The following is a 22,590-nucleotide window of genomic DNA, read 5'->3' on the forward strand; positions in this document are numbered from 1 at the left end:
CAACATGTAGAAACATGTAGCCAAATAGGGGTTTCATCTTCATCAATAACGTAACAAGTCAATTATACAACAGCGAGGTATGTTGGCTCCACCAAATAATACATTTCAACCAGTTAACCACACATTGTGTGACGCTAATCTAGACATGACATCCACAGAGCAACATCCTTACAATGCTCGTCTGTTGTCTCCGAACTTGATCCCTCTGGCCACAACAAATGTTTTGTGAAAATATAAAATCTTTGATGTAACATGACAGGGCCTTTCACACAGTAGGACAAAACAAGCCTGGTCATCTTGAGGCACAAACCCAGAGGAACATGTCTGACACAACTGTAGCAGTGATATGGCTATGGCTGTAGACTAGATGGGGCTGGTGAGTGCTACAACTGAAAATCAGCCATAAGAAGCCCCCTTTTAAAATCAGAAATAAGATTTGCGGGAAAAAAATCTTTGTCACTTCTCTGTTTTCTCAATGACATTCAAATCAGCATTGAAAAAAGGCACAAATGTAAGTTTGTTACACCTGAGTGAATCTGACCACAAATTAGAGACCACTATGATGACACAAATGGGTTTGATGGATCGCGGGAAAAGGGCAGGAATAGGCTTTTGTAGGCTACAGTCCAAGCTATGGCTTCCAATGGTGTGACTGCTGTCGGCACCCAAAGATTATCCACCTTGAATAAACACTTGGAGGTAAGGATGACAGCAGTGGTGTAGTCAACGGCGATACAGATATCACTTATTATTGTTATCTGCATAGCGCATTGATGTGAATCACACTGTTGCTCTCTCATTTAGCTATGTGCGTCTTACGGATTGTGGTTGTTGTGGATGGCTGTTCACAAATCTAAATGTGTATTTGAACCCAATAATAAGCTGCCTATCATTATTTTTTAAACCAATAGACAGCCAGGGAAAAATGTGCTCTTGCAACAGCTGCACAGTGCGGATCACAGCCTCTGGAATAAAAATGGGGCTTTTATTGCTCAATCTAATTCAAGCTGATAAAAAATGCAAACCATAGGCCTAACTCGCACACTTTGATAGACTTAAAGGGGCAATTTGTAGTTGCTGCATCCATTTTTGGACTTATAAATGATATATATATATATATCTATATATATATACAGTGGGGCAAAAAAGTATTTATTTAGCCACCAATTGTGCAAGTTCTCCCACTTAAAAAGATGAGAGAGGCCTGTAATTTTCATCAAAGGTACACTTCAACTATGACAGACAAAATTAGAAAAAAAATCCAGAAAATCACATTGTAGGATTTTTTATGAATTTATTTGCAAATTATGGTGGAAAATAAGCATTTGGTCAATTACAAAAGTTTATCTCAATACTTTATTATATACCCTTTGTTGGCAATGACAGAGGTCAAACGTTTCCTGTAAGTCTTCACAAGGTTTTCACACACTGTTGCTGGTATTTTGGCCCATTCCTCAATGCAGATCTCCTCTAGAGCAGTGATGTTTTGGGGCTGTTGCTGGGCACACATGAGAACCCAAAACATAAGCTTATTTTTCTCCAGTTATTATAAACATTGTAAATGTAAACAAACACTGTATAGCCTCATAACATGGTTAAAACATGGATGGTCAGTTCTTGCATCCATAGCTCTGTCTATTCATTTGAGAGGGGTTACATTTCTCCAGGCCCATCCCTCAGCTTTTTACCAAAACAGAGGTGGGGTGACCATTTTGTTATTGTTTCATCTGTGGATTATCAAGATATCAAAGTGTCACCAACAAAAACCTTAACAATAGGCCTATAGCAAATGCAGCATATGGCAGGTAATCCAAAAGTTACGTTACTGATTACAATTTTGGACAGGTAACTGTAACGGATTACATTTAGAAAGTAACCTATCCAACCCTGATTATAGCATGTGCAATATGCAGATGGCTGTCTCAGTCTAGGGGCTCCATTCCCTGGTTACACTTGATGCTCTTGCTGTTAGCCTCAGTCAGACACAGCGTGAGAAAACAGTGACCAATGCTGGCCAAACTCATGACATGACGCACAGTCTGGTTGAACTTCAAGACTACAACCCTAAACAACTATTCATCAATGATACTGTTAATCCACTGTCATCCACACATGCATCTTCATGTTATACATTTTTGGTAATATGTCAATCTACCTAATCTCTCAGCCAGCATGATAAACTATACACACGTACCAATGGATTTTGTGTTGTAGATATGTGGTAGTAGAGTAAGGGCCTGAGGGCACACACTTAAAGTGTTTGGAAATCTGTTGTGAATGTACTATAATGTTTTTTAAATTGTATAACTGCTTTAATTTTTCTGGACCTCGGGAAGAGTATCTGCTGCCTTGGCAACAGCTAATGGGGATCCATAATAAATAGTAATAAACTAGTTGTCTGAGGGTGCTGTGCTTCTGTCCAAACATGAGGCATGATCACGCATCTCCACCTACAGCTCCCTCATGTTCATAAATAACAATAGAACAGCACGCATGGAAGCCTCCACCAGGGAATATATGAGCGTAAGTATGACTTCAGATAGGCCCACTACGAACTGGCAGACAGCACCAAAATAACCCTAGAATTCCCGGGGCACAAATATGAGCAAAGATGAGGAGACAGAGCCAATTGCTCATTTCTTTATTACACATTAAATAGGAGTGGTGAGATTCATGGAAAAATTGGATCTGTGCTCAGATCACCACGCTACACACTTCCCAAAGAGACATCCCTACTGATGTGTTCAACAGTGGTCATTCATTCACTCCCCTAGACCTGGACCCAGTCACTCTCCCCTAAACCTGGACCCAGTCACTCTCCCGAGTCCCATCATACACAAACAGAGAGTAGTGAAAACTCCATTAAAGCAACATTCATTTAGAGACACCAACAAAATGAAGCACAATTTACAAAATATGCACCTTTCAGTATGACAATAGGTTGTTAAAATACGATCCAGGTATAAATTATACTTTCTTTTCTCAGAAATCAGCCATTGGCACATAAAAAAAAGGGAGGAGGAACATTTCAACACATTTTGCTATAGTTACTTTTCTTGATACAGTATTTTTAACAAATGGGTTCCCATAATCAAAAATGCATTAGCAGTTAATATCTAACTTTAGTAACAAAAGGGATTTAATCAAAGTGGGTGAAAAAAAGATAAATCCTAAGAACTAAGGCTGCACTTACACAGGCAGCCAATTCAGATCTATTGCCAATTAATTGCATATCTGATACCCATCTGATATTTTCCCTGTGTAAACAGCAAAAAAACACATGGAATCTGATCTTTGGACTTTTGATTTATACCACCTCCATATGTAGATCATAACCCTGATACAAACCCGATCCTCTATGTGCGACCTATGTCTGGATGCTCGGATCAGATTATTTTCTTCTGAAGCGTTTTTATGCACATAAGAAGCACCCGAAATGGAAAGAAACAGAGGCAGGAAACGAGCATTGCATCTGTGTGCTACATCAGTGTGAATGTGCAAATCTGATATGGGTCACATGTAAAACTGTGTGGACAGTCAAGAAAAGATTGGATATAGAAAGAAAATCAGATTTGGGTTCTTAGGGTGGTTGTGTAAACAGCCTAAACATATTGTATATTATGTTTCAATTTAGAATCTTGTTCCTCTCAAACAGCACCGAGTTTGTAGCTCTTGAACAGACAGAGAAGCTGTGCTATGCTGTCTGACTGAAGCACGATGGCAGCACAAAAGGCAATGTGTAAGAAGCCCCAAGGTCAAAAACTAGTAATACGGTGGTGCAATATGCATTGACCCTGAAAAGCAAATATTCCGTGTTATCAATTGACTTTTTTTCTCTAAAAACTCATTTAAAATGGCAATTATTGCCTCATTTGCAGACATCAGTTCCAGTTACTACATCACTTGGATGGAACAACCTGTGAAAGATAAACATGACATAAAAATTATTGGACTGGATGAGTCATTTCACTTGAAAGCCAGTACAGAAAAACCCTCAACACCTTCCCACCCAAACTCCAAAAAACACCCAAAGGTGATTTAGAAAAATTCATATAAACAATACATTTTTTGAACAACCTTATCATGACACCATTACTATTGGGATGCATCTTTTGTAGAAGTAAAAAAAAATAATAATAATAATAAGTGGTAGGACAAAACAAGGCCTTTAAGATTTGTTTTGCCTAATCTAGCCAATCCAAAAAAAGGAGAGTAAGATATGGCAGCCATAAATACAAAACAAAGGATTGGGGAAATGTGCAAGGCATATTCTGTTAGGATCTGTTGGGATGTTTTATGTCCTGCATCTGAAGACAATGAGTCACTATTCTTTAAGAAGATAGTTCACCCGAAGAACACATCTACGTAGTCGACATTAGATGACTTAGTTTAAAGTTTAGGTTTGATTTAGGCATGCTATTTTTTTTTTGCACTCAACACTTCAGATGCTAAACTGTAACAAGGAAGCCCAGATCTTGATTTGCTGGCTCAATTAGCTGAGGTCAAATGTGTTACTCCAGTGAACTACCTTCAAAAACACAAAACATGACACAAAATACACCAATCCTGAGGATAAGAGGGAAGTTCATAGCTTAAACAAGGTCTCTTCAGGAACAATTAACTCATCTTCTAGGACGCTCGTAATGAGCAGGGAATATCAAATCTAATGATAAAATAACTACAGGAGACACTGGCTTGTGATGGATTTTAAGCAACATGCAGTGCCACTGAGCAACACAACATTAGCCGAGTGTCCTTTTCAAAATCACTGGCAGAATCTTGCTGTTCTGATGCCTCTCTTTATATAAAAATATATTATGCTTCAAACCTGCCACCTGGAGCAATTCAGTTGTTGAGAAGGTTTCCCACCACTCAACAACTGGTTTCGACCCAAAAGATTAGATCAGGTTTGGTGAATATGGATTGACTCAAGTCCCGAAACACTATAAAAACCTGTGTCCCCCAACTGGAACAGAGCTCCTTGTTCCTGGCCCTAGAGCCTGTATCAGTATCATACAGTATGAGCATCACAGTGCCATTCCCCGTCAGAACACATCGCATGCAAAAAGGAAAGTCTCTCCTGTAGGCAGGAAATCACTGCTCACCAATTACAAAAAAAGCATTAACAGATTACAAGTGAATTAAATGGGTAACCATTTTTTTTAAACTAGGTACAGTAGTAAAGTTCATATGCATGCTAAAAGAACTGCATGATATTATTGAATCATATCAAGGAGTCTAATGTAGGAGGATGGGCATTATTACACACAGCGGCCAGGACATTTGGAATTTCCCCTAATCAAGTGTTGGTCGTGCCTCCCGGTTGTTACTCCTTGTCCTATGGCAGGGGTACTCAACTCCTACAAGTTCTGGAGCCTGCTGGTTTTCTCTTCTACCTGATAATTGCACACACACCTGGTGTCACAGGTCTAAATCAGTCCCTGACTAGAGGGAACCAATGGAAACAATGCAGTGGAACTGGCTTTGAGGTCCAGAGTTGAGTTTGAGGGTCCTATGGTATCGAATGGAATCATAAACTTCGATAGAAATCGCTGTGTTTGCTCACAAGTATAATTAATTGGCTGATCCCTCCTGATGACCCAGATGGAATCATGTGATCCTTCCATAACCCGTAGTAAGTCCCCAGTTGACTACTTAAAAATTGTGAAAGTCCTCAATGGCATTGCCCATGCTAAAAACAGGCTTTTAGGCACTACGGATGGAATTCAACTCTCCCCCATACTGTCAGAAGCATGTACTACAACAACCTCTTCTGCTAATGCTCTACTAGCAGAGGGAAAATAAGCTTTTTAGGCTTTCTTTTTCTATTGTCCAAAATGTCCCTCTAGTGTACCACTCCTAATTGATAATCAACCTATTGGACCAACACTTCTGGGCAACTGGCACTAAACACTAAGTAAAGCTTAGTTTCAAATTAGCAAAAAAAAATGAGGGCAGACAAAAAGGGGTTCATTTCGATATTCGGTGTTGTGGTTACTTAGATAAGAGGCTAATAATTTAGTGTAATGTACAAAAATGTATTAAACAGTTTGAACACATTTTTTCTATCATGAAAAGGGGGGGTCATTATTCACATGAGTATACACTTTGTCTTGGACTTCTTTTTCTTCTTCTTGCCCTCCTTGCTCATCTTCTCTTTGTGTTTTCGGATTTCCCGCACTAATGTGTAAAAGGCATCATCGACACCCTGGGGAAAAGAAAAAGATTACGGTTACAGTTCATTTTGAAAACTTCTCAAAAACATGGATGTCTCATCTGTGACTAACAGGAAAGCTGGGTCAGATGCAAATGTAATGGGGGCGTTTGACATGGCTCCCCTATTTCACAATATAGTGCACTACTTTTGACTATAGGGAATAGGATAGCATTTTGGTGTGCACTAATAGTATGTTACAAATGTGTTAATTGTGTATGGATTCGTTGGAAGGTGGATTCGCAGCATCAGCTGGCCCAGCAGAGAGCACAGACACAATCAATGGTGCCACAATGAGACAAAAAATAACCAGGTCTTTGTCATTCGCTGAGCACGACATTGGTTTCCTTCCTGATGCAATGGGTGGTCATTTCAGATTGTGACAGAGAGATTGAGAGAAAGAACAAGAGAGAGAGAGAGAGAGACACAAAGGGAGTATCTGTGCCATAACAACAGGGATGACTCACAGTTGGCCCAGGACTTGAGATTCAGTGGAACACCTCTGTGTTGTCCTCTTAGTAATCACACTTCCTTGGGTCATCATTTCAACACTTAATTTCAGCCCAGATTATCACAATCTCCATTAATCACACAGATCAGATCTCATTTGAGCAGACTACAGAATGATCAGCACTCCATGATAGTATAAACACATAGAGACAGAGATACCACAGGAGTAGAAACCAACATGGATGCCTGGTTTCAAGGAGATCCCACGGCCCAGCAGATCCCAGGAGGTTAGCTTAGACAGGAATGGATCCCGCCCACCAAGGAGCAAGCAGCACTACTTTCCCTGCTCGGGACCACGCGGACAACACCCTCCCACACACACACCTGATGGACGGGAGGGAGCACGGCCGCGAAACACTTACCCCTTTCACATCACAACACACTTTTTAAGCTTGACGCAGCGCGGGGTCTTTTCTTCCTTGCTGAGCTTTTTCAGCCGGTACAGCCTGATCTCCCGTACCAGACTGTAAAAGGCATCCTCCACTCTCTGCAGTGCGAAACACAGCTCTCCTCAGTTAAAGAATATAGGGATAACTATGTGGACTACCTCAGTGTTAGGGAATATAGGGATAACTATGTGGACTACCTCAGTGTTAGGGAATATAGGGATAACTATGTGGACTACCTCAGTGTTAGGGAATATAGGGATAACTATGTGGACTACCTCAGTGTTAGGGAATATAGGGATAACTATGTGGACTACCTCAGTGTTAGGGAATATAGGGATAACTATGTGGACTACCTCAGTGTTAGGGAATATAGGGATAACTATGTGGACTACCTCAGCGTTAGGGAATATAGGGATAACTATGTGGACTACCTCAGCGTTAGGGAATATAGGGATAACTATGTGGACTACCTCAGCGTTAGGGAATATAGGGATAACTATGTGGACTACCTCAGCGTTAGGGAATATAGGGATAACTATGTGGACTCCCTCAGCGTTAGGGAATATAGGGATAACTATGTGGACTCCCTCAGCGTTAGGGAATATAGGGATAACTATGTGGACTCCCTCAGCGTTAGGGAATATAGGGATAACTATGTGGACTCCCTCAGTGTTAGGGAATATAGGGATAACTATGTGGACTCCCTCAGCGTTAGGGAATATAAGGATAACTATGTGGACTCCCTCAGTGTTAGGGAATATAGGGATAACTATGTGGACTACCTCAGTGTTAGGGAATATAGGGATAACTATGTGGACTCCCTCAGCGTTAGGGAATATAGGGATAACTATGTGGACTCCCTCAGTGTTATGGAATATAGGGATAACTATGTGGACTACCTCAGTGTTATGGAATATAGGGATAACTATGTGGACTCCCTCAGCATTAGGGAATATAGGGATAACTATGTGGACTCCCTCAGCGTTAGGGAATATAGGGATAACTATGTGGACTCCCTCAGTGTTATGGAATATAGGGATAACTATGTGGACTCCCTCAGCGTTAGGGAATATAGGGATAACTATGTGGACTCCCTCAGTGTTATGGAATATAGGGATAACTATGTGGACTCCCTCAGCGTTAGGGAATATAAGGATAACTATGTGGACTCCCTCAGTGTTAGGGAATATAGGGATAACTATGTGGACACTCACTGAGCAGTTTTTATTGGATACTCGGTTGTCCTTGCCATAACCAGCACGTTGAAAAAGTCGCACCACTGTGCATGGAGCTTCTATTTCTTTTAAACATTTGGGATGCAAGACTAAGACAAGTGTACATATAGATGTGTATGGAGCTGATGTATAAATCTAAGGTCATCGTTTTAGAGTTCAAAACATTATAGTAATTTAACTTCACAGGGGCATGACAGGTACAAACATTATACTAAGTGTCATTGTAAAAGGTGTGAAAGTGGTGTGTGTATTATTCAGTACAAGGGCAACACCAGATAGCTGGTCGAATCGACCAATGAAAATGGAGAAGAGAGCTGGAAGAGACCAATCAGTGCCCCCCGTGTCCCCAGAAAGAGTTGTAATTGGACCGATGCAAAGAGAGCAGAAGGTTCACCTCACCGACTGCCAAATATATCACAGTGCCAGCCAGCCACGCAAAGCATCACGACACACACACCACCAACCACAAAACCGACAGAATAGCGCACGATGCAGCACAGGATCACACCCATCCCACTGTCCATCAAGCATGATTATTACCCCGCCACAAAACCATTACTGATAAATTCCCCTCTTTGGTGACGATTCAGTGAGAAATGTACAGATTTGTTGATTGCCAGATCCGTTTTGAAGACTTCCCACATTACCATGACAGAGGGGCATGCACAGATAGAACCATTACTCATATATCAATAATTATATAAGCAAGGGGACTTTGCAGTGGAAACCTGATATATTTCTAAGCACCATTTAGAAACCGAGCACATAGACACTGACACCAACAGAAATCAAAAAGTACCTTCGGAGTCATAAGAGGATCACAGGATTTTGTGAGATTGAAGTGGCCATGATTGTAAAAAGCCATTGCAAGGACACCTGACACAGCTGGTAAGAAGTAATCTTGCCACAATAATGAAAATTGATCTGTGGAGAACATTGTTAAATGGTTTCTGTTTTCACACCAGGAAATACACTCAAAGCTACAAGCAACCCTTCACTATTACATGGGCTTGATTTGTTAAAAGGTGCAAAGTTATACCAGGTAACGCTTAGTAAATCTGTCCCAAATCCATCTTCAACTGGATATGTAGCAGAGCTAAAGTAGCCTTGGAATCCAGACTGAAAAACGCTACATTTCACGCTACATCCAGACTTCAGTCTGGATTTTCAGGCTAGCCAATCAATGGCCGTCATGTTAAAAACCATGGCCATGGTTGCTATTTGTGCCATGGTTATGTCCACTACGGCCTGTTGTCTCGGTCTCTCACCTGTCTCGTTTTGGCCGAGGTCTCAATGAAGGGGATGCCGTAGCTGCGTGCTAAGTCCTGAGCCTGTTTGGTGTCCACCGTCCGGGACGGCAGGTCACACTTGTTCCCCACCAGCACCATTGGCACGTCTTCTGAGTCTTTCACCCGCTTGATCTGCTCTCTGGAGAACAAAGACGACAGGGAAGGCAAGGGTTAAATAACAGTGTAATGCTTTGGTTGTCCAAAGTGAGTAGGGAATTTACTCGTTTTTTGGAGTTATTGATTTCATACACAATCTGGGTAAAGTTTTTTAAAGAGTGGGTTGTATTTACAAGTATAAAGTGCTGTTGGCATTGACACATAGTTAAGGGGATACAGTTTGCAGAACTGTGTCTGCTTGGAAACTGCATCACAGATGTTACAACTATAGTCTGGCTTTCCGCCATTAGTGCACTTGGCAGCAGTACTTCGGATGTCCTGTATAGCAGCAGAAGTTAGCTCAACCTATAATGGTGGACGTCCTCTACAAGGGAAGAGTCTGGCTCAACCTATAGTGGTGGATGTCCTCTACAAGGGAAGAGTCTGGCTCACCAATAGTGGTGGATGTCCTCTAAAAGGGAAGAGTCTGGCTCAACCTATATTGGTGGATGTCCTCTACAAAGGAGGGGTCTGGCTCAACCTATAGTGGTGGATGTCCTCTACAAGGGAAGAGTCTGGCTCACCAATAGTGGTGGATGTCCTCTAAAAGGGAAGAGTCTGGCTCAACGTATATTGGTGGACGTCCTCTACAAGGGAGGGGTCTGGCTCAACCTATAGTGGTGGATGTCCTCTACAAGGGAAGAGTCTGGCTCAACCTATAGTGGTGGATGTCCTCTACAAGGGAAGAGTCTGGCTCAACCTATAGTGGTGGATGTCCTCTACAAGGGAAGAGTCTGACTCACCAATAGTGGTGGATGTCCTCTACAAGGGAGGGGTCTGGCTCAACCTATAGTGGTGGATGTCCTCTACAAGGGAAGAGTCTGGCTCAACCTATAGTGGTGGATGTCCTCTACAAGGGAAGAGTCTGGCTCAACCTATAGTGGTGGATGTCCTCTACAAGGGAAGAGTCTGGCTCACCTATAGTGGTGGATGTCCTCTACAAGGGAAGAGTCTGGCTCACCCATAGTGGTGGATGTCCTCTACAAGGGAGGGGTCTGGCTCAACCTATAGTGGTGGATGTCCTCTACAAGGGAAGAGTCTGGCTCACCAATAGTGGTGGATGTCCTCTAAAAGGGAAGAGTCTGGCTCAACCTATATTGGTGGATGTCCTCTACAAAGGAGGGGTCTGGCTCAACCTATAGTGGTGGATGTCCTCTACAAGGGAAGAGTCTGGCTCACCAATAGTGGTGGATGTCCTCTAAAAGGGAAGAGTCTGGCTCAACGTATATTGGTGGACGTCCTCTACAAGGGAGGGGTCTGGCTCAACCTATAGTGGTGGATGTCCTCTACAAGGGAAGAGTCTGGCTCAACCTATAGTGGTGGATGTCCTCTACAAGGGAAGAGTCTGGCTCAACCTATAGTGGTGGATGTCCTCTACAAGGGAAGAGTCTGACTCACCAATAGTGGTGGATGTCCTCTACAAGGGAGGGGTCTGGCTCAACCTATAGTGGTGGATGTTCTCTACAAGGGAAGAGTCTGGCTCAACCTATAGTGGTGGATGTCCTCTACAAGGGAAGAGTCTGGCTCACCTATAGTGGTGGATGTCCTCTACAAGGGAAGAGTCTGGCTCACCCATAGTGGTGGATGTCCTCTACAAGGGAAGAGTCTGGCTCACCTGTAGTGGTGGATGTCCTCTACAAGGGAAGAGTCTGGCTCAACCTATAGTGGTGGATGTCCTCTACAAGGGAAGAGTCTGGCTCAACCTATAGTGGTGGATGTCCTCTACAAGGGAAGAGTCTGGCTCACCCATAGTGGTGGATGTCCTCTACAAGGGAAGAGTCTGGCTCACCTGTAGTGGTGGATGTCCTCTACAAGGGAAGAGTCTGGCTCACCTGTAGTGGTGGATGTCCTCAAAGGACTTGGTGTTGTTGATGGCGAAGACACAGAGGAAGCCCTCCCCTGTCCTCATGTATTGGTCCCTCATAGCGCTGTACTCCTCCTGACCTGCAGTGTCCAGGATGTCCAGCAGACATGTCTCCCCATCAATCACCACCTGCTTCCTGTATGAGTCCTGAAGGAGGGAGAGAGAAAGAGAGGGATGGATTGGGTCAGGAGGGGCACCTTAGCGGTAATCAGGTAGACTGGACACTTATGAACGATCACATATTCAATGGTGTCCAGTCTACCTGAGTAGGAATCAGAACGTCTAGATCTAACTATATGGTCATAGAATGCTCATCTAATAAAGTCGCTGAGGAAATTCAATAATATTAGAATCAGAGAGAATGGATGGGATGACTAAGAGCGATTGTATGTGCACCAAGGGAAAAATGCACTCAATCTTCAAGCAGTCATAAAATTGATAGCTTTCAGAAAGTATAATTGAGTAATAATATCTGACATGTGAAACTACTAAAGCATTTAATCACATAGCAATCTATCATCAACCAGCAAAATTAAACTGACTGAAAGACACCATGTTTATGATATTATAACGTTCCTCCATTCAAATAACAGAAAATGATCAGAAATGATCAAAACCTGTTTGGCATCTTTCATCTTCAACCAGAAAAACCTGCTAGAACTAAATTTTTACCCAACTTTATTTCAAAAAGATTTTTGTCTCCCGATTCCCAGGCATGCCTTGCTGAAGTAAGAGACAAGGGTGTACTGAAACTACTTATTACCTCGATGGTGGGGTCATATTCATCCACAAAGTGGTTCTGAATGAGCTGGATGGTGAGCGCGCTCTTGCCCACACCTCCTGCTCCCACCACCACCAGCTTGTATTCTGTCATCCTTCACCTGTGGGAGAGAAAGCACACAGAAATAAGGTCAGTGAATATATAAAACCTTTTATGAGCTACACACTAACTATCGACACAACAATCCTTCAACTGGGATCTCCAAAACCTGGAAAGTTTCTGAAATGTTCCAACCCTACACACACATAGTGAGAATGAAGCTGAGGTGATGAATGATTTCTCCCCCCTTCTCCATAGCCATCTGGTCAAGTTGTATTAATTCCCTTAAACTAAACTTAAGTGCAAATGCAAATCAAAAGATAGTTGAATGTAACAGCTACACAATGGGATCTGGCCTCAGGCAGTAGACACAGATCTATGATGTTACATAATGGTCCCAAAATTGACAAACAACTAGGAAGCACACACTGCTCTGCAGATGGTATGTGAACAACAACGGTCCCTACAGTTTCCCTGTTCAAAAACATACCCTGCTAGGTATAATACTGAGGTCAGTTTTCTGAGAATCTTGTATTGTCAATACAAACAAAAAGAAGACCTCACCCATGTCTTCACCCAACTGAGGTATACATTTACTAACAAAGTTAGTGTTTCATCACACTTTTCATACACCCCTTGAAATGATCAGCCTGGAGTTCTACACCTATTTATGTACTCCCTCTGAAAATGCATGAAACAAAAGGAGCATTATAAACTGGATGGTTCGAGCCCTGAATGCAGATTGGCTGAAATCTGTGGTATATCAGACAGTATTCCATGGGTATGACAAAACGCTTATTTTTACTGCTGTAACTACGTTGGTAAACAGTTTATAATACTAATAAGGCACCTCGCGCGTTTGTGGTTTATGGCCAATATACCACAGCTAAGGGCTGCATCCAGGCACTCTGCATTACCACAAGAAGTTCCCTTAGCCATGGTATATTGGCCATATACCACACCCCCTCTGGCCTTATTGCTTAAGTATAGCACTTATGCCTACTATTTCTATTGAATATGAATATTATAGGCCTAATAATCACCATCATCACCAGAAACTATTGCCTACAGTGTGGATAAGGTAAATACAGATGAATCATGACTTTTCTACCACTGACAAAATTATTGTACAGTAGGTTTAATAACTTGGCCACAACGCTTGCTCTGTTAGTACAATATTGACAAACTTTTCATATCCTCACATCCTGCAGGAAATCGAAAGCGTGTTCATGATTGGCTAGTCCTGACACCTGTACAGTCAGCGGCATTACCAGTCATCAACAAGGTTGTAATGTCCAATCAAGCACTCTCCCCGAGTTCTGGCTTCAGATCAATTACAAGTTACAGTAAAATACATGGCAATATTGTGGGAAAGTATTGTGAAAGAGTAGACAAAAAAAATCAAACAGTGTTCATTTTATGCAGTTTACTTATTCACAATCTGATGATAGACAAAGTGATCCTTTCAACCATTTTCATTGGCAGTCAACCAATGCCTAATGACAGCAGTAGCTTCCATTGTAAAGTGTAGGCCTACTACTAGTCATTAGTAAAATACTCTATACGTGAAATGAGGAGATCAAAACACCCTTATCGATACCCCCTCAGGTTGACTGGCTGTAGCCTACAATAACTGGAGTAGGTCCACATGGATAGAGTAGCCTAGATTATGCAGATCCCCGCAAGTATTAGTTAACTAGATTAGCCGTGTGCGAATTTATTTAACACGAACGTTTTCTGGTGGCAATCTGCAGCGTTCATGGGCGAGCTGAGTTTGAAGCCGCCATAAATACCGCATAGGTCTGCACTTCAGACATTAGGTTAACAATTGGGCGTAGTTTGCATAAACAACTATACTTTAGCTGCAAATGTCCAGCAAATTATGAAACCAATACAGACCCAACATATAATGAAGTTACCGGCGAAGGGATACAATGTCACCCCTGTATCCATTGTGTAAATTGATACAAATGTAGCGATTTTGTAAATTGTTTTACCTTTAGCGTATGGAGTTCCGCGTCCGAAGTTGCGACCAAATAACAAGTCAAGCAGATAATCCTCCCTTTTCACACGATCTCTACATTTCCTACTTCACAATGAAACTGTCCCATTTATGTAGATTAAATTTATTTGAAAAAGCAGACGAAAGTAAGGAAATTAATCAATTGAAATTGACATTTGATCCAGCGCTTGGCCTGCTACTGTCGATTCAGCTGAGTTTGGCCTTAGCGCGAATATGGGCGGATACCGGGTGCAGAGTAGCCTAGTACATACAGCTCACTTAGAAAGCAGGGGATTTCAACTGGTTTCGGTGTGATATCACTATACTAGTGTCGCAATATAAAGACGCTCTCCCCCCTGTTCTCCACTCAATGCACTTCTACTTTACCTCAATGTATTGTTCTGGTGGGTGCGTGTTGGCAGATTGTGTTTTGAAACGTTCTGGAGTCGATGTGTTTTTCCAAGAGAGGACTGAAATAGGGCGTATACATATGCGTTGAAATAATTTGGAATTACATAAATAGGCATATTTAAACAATGTATATCTTTAAATCGATCATTATGGCAGTGTTAATTTAATTATTCTACCAAGCATCAATATTTCAAGACCTATCTCTGGGAATAAATGGTCGGTTTCCCAGTGAAGCTGGAACAATAACGGATAGGGGGCGCCTCCACTATATATAGGCTCTAAATATAACTGGAATGTACTGGAGGGACGTCATTCCCAGTCAAGGAAATGATTGGTGATCCCGTGTCAGTCTTTCTCGGATGTCACTGGTATACCTTCTGCGCAGAATATGTGCATAGAGATAAAGGGTAAAAACATACAGTTTGGCTCGGGGACGACACACAGATTACTGAAACTGAAACAATTACGCATATGCGTAACATTTAAAATACGCATGTTCATAAAACTAAAGTGCGCAGCACCTATGCCGTTTTCTTGTTTTTTTTTAGTTGTCAGAAATGCGCAGAATAGCTATGGACAGAACATATAGATACAGTAGATAGTGGACTCTAGTGCCTAAAATACAATTTTAGTCCATTGAGGACTTTCACCATTTTGAAGTAGTCAACTGGGTGGAACTTCCTGTGGGCTAAGGAACGATCATGTCATTTCATCCAGGTCATCAAGCGGGATCAGCCAATGAGTTATCCTCGTGAGCAAACATTCCATAACTACAGGTGGCAGTAAATCACCAACCTTTGCTTTATACATGTTCAAACAATACACTCCAACTCATAGAAGTAGTAGAAGAAATGTGACTACTTCAAAATCTATAGCAATGGAGCTGCCCATGCTCTCGCTGAAGCCATAATGGGACAGATACAATGTTGCATCCTCTAACTATCTCCATGGGACAGAACCATACCCCCTTTTCTGTGAGAATTCAAACACTATTTATTTATGAAGGTAAAATAGTGCCTTAAGTGTACAAGCATGTAAAGTATGATTTGCACATGTAACATATGAGTTGCACCTATATAATCAGTTTTGTAGTTGCAAAAAAATATTTGCAAACATTTAACTTCTTTTGAGAATAAATGCAAGAACACTTGCAAACATGCAAGTTCATATGCAAATAAATTAAATAACATTTGCAAGCATGGAACTAAATTTGAAAACGAATGCAACTCATTTACTAAACTTGCGAATGGTGAATATTCTTCTGTGAATTAAAACTACATTAGCCGATGTTGAATCTGTGCGCAGCTTCATTAAATAGTACCCGTAAAACACCAGTCTCAACATCAACATTGAAGAGACGACTCCGGGATGCTGGCCTTCTAGGCAGAGTTGCAAAGAAAAGGTCATATCTCAGACTGGCCAATAAAAATAAAATATTAAGATGGGCAAAAGAACACAGACACTGGACAGAGGAACTCTGCCTAGAAGGCCAGCATCCCGGAGTCGCCTCTTCACTGTTGACATTGAGACTGGTGTTTTGCGGGTTCTATTTAATGAAGCTGCCAGTTGAGGACTTGGGAGGCGTCCGTTTCTCAAACTCAACACTCTAATGTACTTGTCCTCTTGCTCATTTGTGCACCGGGGCCTCCCACTCTGGTTAGAACCAGTTTGCGCTGTTCTGTGAAGAGAGTAGTACACAGAGTTGTACGAGATCTTCAAATTCTTGGGAATTTCTCACATAGCCTTAATTTCTCTGAACAACAATAGACTGATGAGTTTCAGGAGAAAGTTATTTGTTTCTGGCCATTTTGAGCCTGTAATCAAACACACACATGCTGATGCTCCAGATACTCAACTAGTCTAAAGAAGGCCAGTTTTATTGCTTCTTTAATCAGAACAACAGTTTTCAGCTGTGCAAACATAATGGCAAAAGGGCTTTCGAATGATCAATAAGCCTTTTAAAATTATGAACTTGGATTAGCTAACACACCGTGCCATTGGAACACAGGAGTGATGGTTGCTGATAATGGGCCTCTGTATGCCTATGTAGATATTCCATTAAATATCTTATTTCAAAAACAAGGACATTTCTAAGTGACCCCAAACTTTGGAACAGTGTTGGAAATTCCAAATTGTTTGCATAGTCAACTTAGACATAGCAGTGACACACACACGTAACCCACCAGACATGCCACCAAGGGTATTGTACAGTACCAGTCAAAAGTTGACACACCTACTCATTCCAGGGTTTTTCTTTATTTCTACTATTGTCTACATTGTATAATAATAGTGAAGACATCAAAACTATGAACTAACTCATATGGAATCATGTAGTAACCAAAAATGTGTCAAACAAATCAAAATATATTTTATATTTGAGATTCTTCAAAGTATGCTATTCTCTGTGATACAGGCGATTGAGCAGCCATTGCGAACCAACAAGATCACTCGGCAGATCTATGAACATTCCGTCTTCATCAAGGCCATGCCCGAAATCGTCATGGGGGAATCCAGCCCTTCGGCTGCATCTTCATCCAGCTCTTCTTCATCAACAGCATCTGGTAAGAACAAGGGTCTGCAACTCAACCATGAGCCTGAATTAGCCTAGTGGTGCTTGTATAATGATTCATAAAGAAACAAGTCATTCATTGATTAATAGATTGTAAATGTTAATTACACATGAACAAATAAGTAAATAACTAATACTTTATTTGAACCCATGTCAAAAGCAAGGAGACTGAATTTGATTTATTGTTGAGTATTTTCTCAACATTTTATCTCACCAGATGTACTACATGTTTGGGTTCCTGTTCCTGGTGTTCATCATTTTCCTCATCACCTGCTCCAAGGCCATCATCCTGCTGTGCTACTTCCTCTCATGTGCAGAGGTGGGTGGAGCCATGCATACATGGATCTGGCATCACAATAAATGGTATACTGTGCCCTCTCTCTCTCTTTGTATGTAAATGCATTATGTAATATTTGTAAAACGGATTCCTAACGTTTCCAGTTTGCCAGATTATCTGTGCCATTATGTTTAGCTACGAAAAGTGAAGTCTTTGTGTCAACAGTAAATCTATTTTAGTTTCATGAAAACATTCTAAATGATGCAAATGTTTCTTTCTCATATGACTTAATTTATCTCTGCTCATCGATCCAAGCACTTAGATGTCACTACAGTGTAAAAGAAAATGTATTGAACTGAACCTAAAGAGTGTCTTATGTTTTGTATAGGACTTACTGGTGGTGGCATTCCTTCCTGATCAGGCTATTCATGGCAGTCAACCTGTTTGTTTATGACTTGCACTACTTCTCCAAGCTGCAGATCATCACCACTACCATCCTCTACTTTACCATGATCATGGTGCTAATTTTCTTCCTCTTCACAAGGGAGTCAACAACAGTGCCACACTACGCAAGGCTAGACTCTCTAACAGGTTTAAGTAGAGGCGCTCAGACACATTTCATCTTAACGAACAGTGCTGGAGCTTTTGGCAGACTTTGGCAGATTCATCGGCTGTTTCCAGCCACTCATCTCAATAGGAATTTTATCCGCCTTTAAGAAATGGAAATGTGTGGTGCTGTAATAGCGAGCTGAGACAGTTGAAAATATTGATGGGATATTTTAGTTGTCTGTGTGCTCCTGAAGTGCTGTGGTATCTCACTGTTAAAATCATCCTAGAGTGGAGATGAAACACCTGTTGTGTTTAATGGGCTGATGTGGGTAATACTAAATACAGAAATAACCATTGTAAATGTATTTTCTCCTCTTTACTGCATTTTGCCTTTTTATGCCATTATGTTTACCACTTCAATGCCCTTAAATCTGTAGTTTAAAACCTTTTTAGAGATAGGGGGCAGCATTTTCACTTTTGGATGAATAGCGTGCCCAGAGTGATCTGCCTCCTACTCTGTCCCAGATGCTAATATATGCATAATATTATTAGTTTTGGATAGAAAACACTCTGAAGTTTCTAAAACTGTGCCTTGGTCTCATGACGCGTGGTCACGAGAGAGTTAGCTCTTGTTCCAATGCTTTTCTTCAGACATAGGAATTCTCCGGTTGCAACCTTATTGAGGATTTATGTTAAAAACATTCTAAAGATTGATTCCGCGCCAATGTAAACTGAGATTTTTGGATATAAATATGCACATTATCGAACAAAACATACATGTATTGTGTAACATGATGTCCTATGAGTGTCATCTGATGAAGAACAAAGGTTAGTGTTTCATTTTATCTATATTTCTGCTTTTTGTGACTCCTATCTTTGGCTGGAAAAATGTGTTTTTTTGACTTGGCGGTAAGCTAACATATTCATATGTTGTGCTTTAGCTGTAAAGCATTTTTTGAAATCGGACACGATGGGTAGATTAACAATAAGTTTTTCATTTGCTGTATTGGACTTGTTAGTGTGTGAAAGTTACATCATTCTAAATAACATTTTTGAATTTCGCTCGCTGCCTTTTCAGTGGAATGTTGTCGAGGGGTTCCGCTAGCAGAACGCCTGCCCTAGAAAGGTTAAAGCATGGTTCGATATTGACATTTAGCGAGATAATCAAGATAGAATCTGAGAGATCTCACCTTTTACATATCTCTGTAGCAGTTAGCTCTCATTTTGTCTGGGCACTGCATCAGCCAGATGAAGCAACTGCACACTTAATATTCTTTCCCATCCCCTCTTGTCTTGAATCTACAGGGAGCAAGCCTGTTCTCCTCAAAACATTATTAGCAAGCTAGCTAACATTAGCCAACTTGAGCAGAGATCTCAGCTTGCTAACTAGCAAAGCCAACCAACTACACAAATCAAATCAAATTTTATTTGTCACATACACATGGTTAGCAGATGTTAATGCGAGTGTAGCGAAATGCTTGTGCTTCTAGTTCCGACAAATCATTTTCTAAACTAATTTTAGTCTCAACCAAATTACAAGTGCATAGCTTTATCTATTCCTCTGTTACACAATTTAATAACCACTAGATACAGGCTAACCAGAAAAGCTCTACTGCTAGCTAGTTAGCAAGCCATGTAATTTCAATAGAAAAGAGGCTAGTTAGATAGCATAACCACTACAAAGCTAATGCTAGCTAGCTATGTGGAAACACTCATTTTAATTATTCCCTTTGTCTTCTTCACACCGACACCTTGTTGTAGCTTTCAAATTCTGTGAATAGCATTTAGCTAGCTACAAATGTTTACAATTTGATCCATATTTAGCACAGTGGGAAGTGTGCTTCCAGACCGGAACCCTGTGAAACGTGAGAGCTTGTTCCAGAATGACAACACCTCACCTGATTGGTCAGAAGAAAAAGCCCAGAATTTGTTTTTACAACTGCAAAACTTTTGCCTGAAGTTAGTCGCTAAATTAGTGCCAAAACTCTGGGCGCACAGATTCGACATCGGCAAATTTAGTTTGAATTCACAGAGGAATATTCACCAGTTTAGTAAATTTAGTAAACATTCATTCTCAAATTCAGCTGCATGCTTGAAAATCTTATTTAATTTATTCACATATCAACTGACATGTTTGCTAGTGTTGTTGTATTTATTCACACATCATGTTATGTGTTTGCAAGTGTTGTTGCATTTATTCTCAAAATAAATTGTTTTTTTTTTACAACCTATTCCAGTCACAGATTATATAGGTGCAACTAATATTTTACATGTGCAGGTCACGCTTTACATCAGGGATGGGAAACTGGCAGCCCACCTTTAGTCTGGGTCTCAATTTACTGTTGAGAGTTAAAATAATAGAATACACAATTCAAAATTTGATTGTGCATCAGCAAACCACTCAATTAGCAATTTATTTTTAGATTGGTAAATTAGTCTAGCGGACAGCTATCTGAACTTGTAGTAAGCATGGTCGAATTACAGACCGGGTGGGGCCCATTGATCATCAGCTATCATATTAAAAACGGCAAACATTTGCCTCCGCCCTACCGCAAAATGTGTGGAGTTGCAGACCCATGAGCCACTGTGGCCCCTCATGATGAGTTCCGTTTTCTTGTGGCCCCCACCCCCATCAAAGTTGCCTATCTCTGCTTGACATTTCAAGGAACCAGTTCTCTGGCAAAAAAAATGAAATTTATCTGAAACACTGCTTAAAGGCCTACCTAACAAAGATTAAAGATCTTGATACTAATTACATAGCTATTACACAATAATGGAGACAGTATGAAGCCTGCAGTACGTAGCCTTCTCACACTTAATATTTAATTTGTAGAGTAATACGTGTTGAGTTTCAGCACTTTCTCAAACACTCTGGAAAAAATTAAATAACATATCAAATGGCTGGACTGAGGCATTCACACTGTGTCTAGATGGAGCCACAAGAGGTCAGTAGTTGTACATTTATGAGCTCGCAGACAATGCCATTGCTGATACCCCTTTAGTGTTTTCATTCAGTCTTGTGTGTGGCATATATTATACTTTCTGCATATTTATAGCTTTTTGCTGTAGATTGATGTTGAAAACAGTTTGTGGAAGGACTAACATTACGTTGCTCTTAAATCAATGTATTTTTACGTTGCAGTTACCTAAACAGAGTGTAATTTGCCTACACATTGTGTAGAAGTCTAGATTTATGTGATCTTGTCCTCTTTAATTTACATGCTTTAAGTGCCACTATCTGTAAATTTGACATTTTCTCTCAAATGAATTGTCCACTCAATAACATCTAGAAGACACAAAAGTGAGACACGCTTTGTTGGGATCCTGAGAATGTGGCATGCACCAATCCAATAGAAACACGTTTTGCTAAATGAATTTCACTGATCCCATAGTATAGACCAAGGGTCCCTACCCAACCCTGTATCTCACCTTGGCACCTTGATTCAAGCCTGTCCATTAGCTCAATTGCATATCATATCTGTGAAGATAAGATTACTGTACACTACTAGTCACCCAGATATATTCCAGTTAAAAGCCTATAGGCAGACTACATCAGAAGAAGTTCTCTGGTACAGTAAACTGTGTTTGTGGTAATTAGAACATGTACTGTGCAATCTTGACTGACTCAATCATATGCAGTATTAAATCAGTGCCTCCATGGCAGACTTTCAATAGTCTTCGGTCCTGCCAAAATGATGCGCAAAGCTAAGCAGATAACTGCGGAACTATTAAGATACTTGTTTACTGATAGAGTTTATAAAGATGATCAGAATCAGCTGTAGACTGAGTATTAATGTCCCCAGACTACATGAATCATAGACTTATATTAAATATCATATACAGTGCCTTTGGAAGTATTCAGACCCTTTGATTTTTCCACATTTTGTTATGTGCAGCCTTATTCTAAAATGGATTTTTTTTAAATCCTCAGCAATCTGCACACAATACCCCGTAATGACAAAGTGAAAAGAGGTTGTTAGAAATTTTTGCAAATATATTAAAAATAAAACACTGAAATACTGTCTTGGCCTGAATGCCAAGCGTCATGTCTGAAGGAAACCTGGCACCATCCCTACTGTGAAGCATGGTGGTGGCAGCATCATGCTGTGTGGATGTTTTTCAGCGGCAGGGACTGGGAGACTAGTCAGGATCGAAGGAAAGATGAACGGAGCAAAGTAGAGAGATCCTTGATGAAAACCTGCTCCACAGCACTCGGGACCTCAGACTGGGGCGAAGGTTCACCTTTCAACAGGACAACGACCCTAAGCACACAGCCAAGACAATGCAAGAGGGGCTTCGGCACAA

The 22,590-nt window shown here is 40.9% G+C and overlaps 1 protein-coding gene across 3 annotated transcripts; it reads right to left on the reverse strand.

The window, feature by feature from the left end:
- Window positions 1-2,626: 2,626 nt before the first annotated feature.
- On the reverse strand, window positions 2,627-15,110 carry kras (v-Ki-ras2 Kirsten rat sarcoma viral oncogene homolog). 3 transcript variants are annotated; one of them, XM_024379767.2, is made up of 6 exons: window positions 14,867-15,110; window positions 12,421-12,538; window positions 11,626-11,804; window positions 9,617-9,776; window positions 7,087-7,211; window positions 2,627-6,208 (listed from the first exon to the last, which is right to left on the reverse strand). In XM_024379767.2, the coding sequence occupies exons 2-5, from the start codon at window positions 12,529-12,531 to the stop codon at window positions 7,092-7,094; spliced, it is 570 nt and encodes a 189-aa protein (XP_024235535.1). In that variant the 5' UTR covers window positions 12,532-12,538; window positions 14,867-15,110; the 3' UTR covers window positions 2,627-6,208; window positions 7,087-7,091. The 3 variants fall into 3 exon arrangements, with proteins under 3 accessions (XP_024235535.1, XP_024235534.1, XP_024235536.1); XM_024379766.2 differs by lacking the exon at window positions 14,867-15,110 and adding an exon at window positions 14,475-14,840; XM_024379768.2 differs by lacking the exons at window positions 7,087-7,211; window positions 14,867-15,110 and adding an exon at window positions 14,475-14,833.
- Window positions 15,111-22,590: the final 7,480 nt, after the last annotated feature.

The sequence above is a fragment of the Oncorhynchus tshawytscha genome, linkage group LG19 (assembly GCF_018296145.1).
Source record: "Oncorhynchus tshawytscha isolate Ot180627B linkage group LG19, Otsh_v2.0, whole genome shotgun sequence".
Classification (NCBI taxonomy): domain Eukaryota; kingdom Metazoa; phylum Chordata; class Actinopteri; order Salmoniformes; family Salmonidae; genus Oncorhynchus; species Oncorhynchus tshawytscha.

Excerpts from the sequence above, each read along its gene's own strand:
- kras (XM_024379767.2), bottom strand. The coding sequence starts at position 12,531 with ATGACAGAATACAAGCTGGTGGTGGTGGGAGCAGGAGGTGTGGGCAAG. Across the intron at positions 11,805-12,420 it reads AATATGACCCCACCATCGAG|GACTCATACAGGAAGCAGGT; the intron begins GTAATAAGTAGT and ends TCCCTCCTTCAG. Across the intron at positions 7,212-9,616 it reads CCTCGGCCAAAACGAGACAG|AGAGTGGAGGATGCCTTTTA; the intron begins GTGAGAGACCGA and ends TTCGCACTGCAG.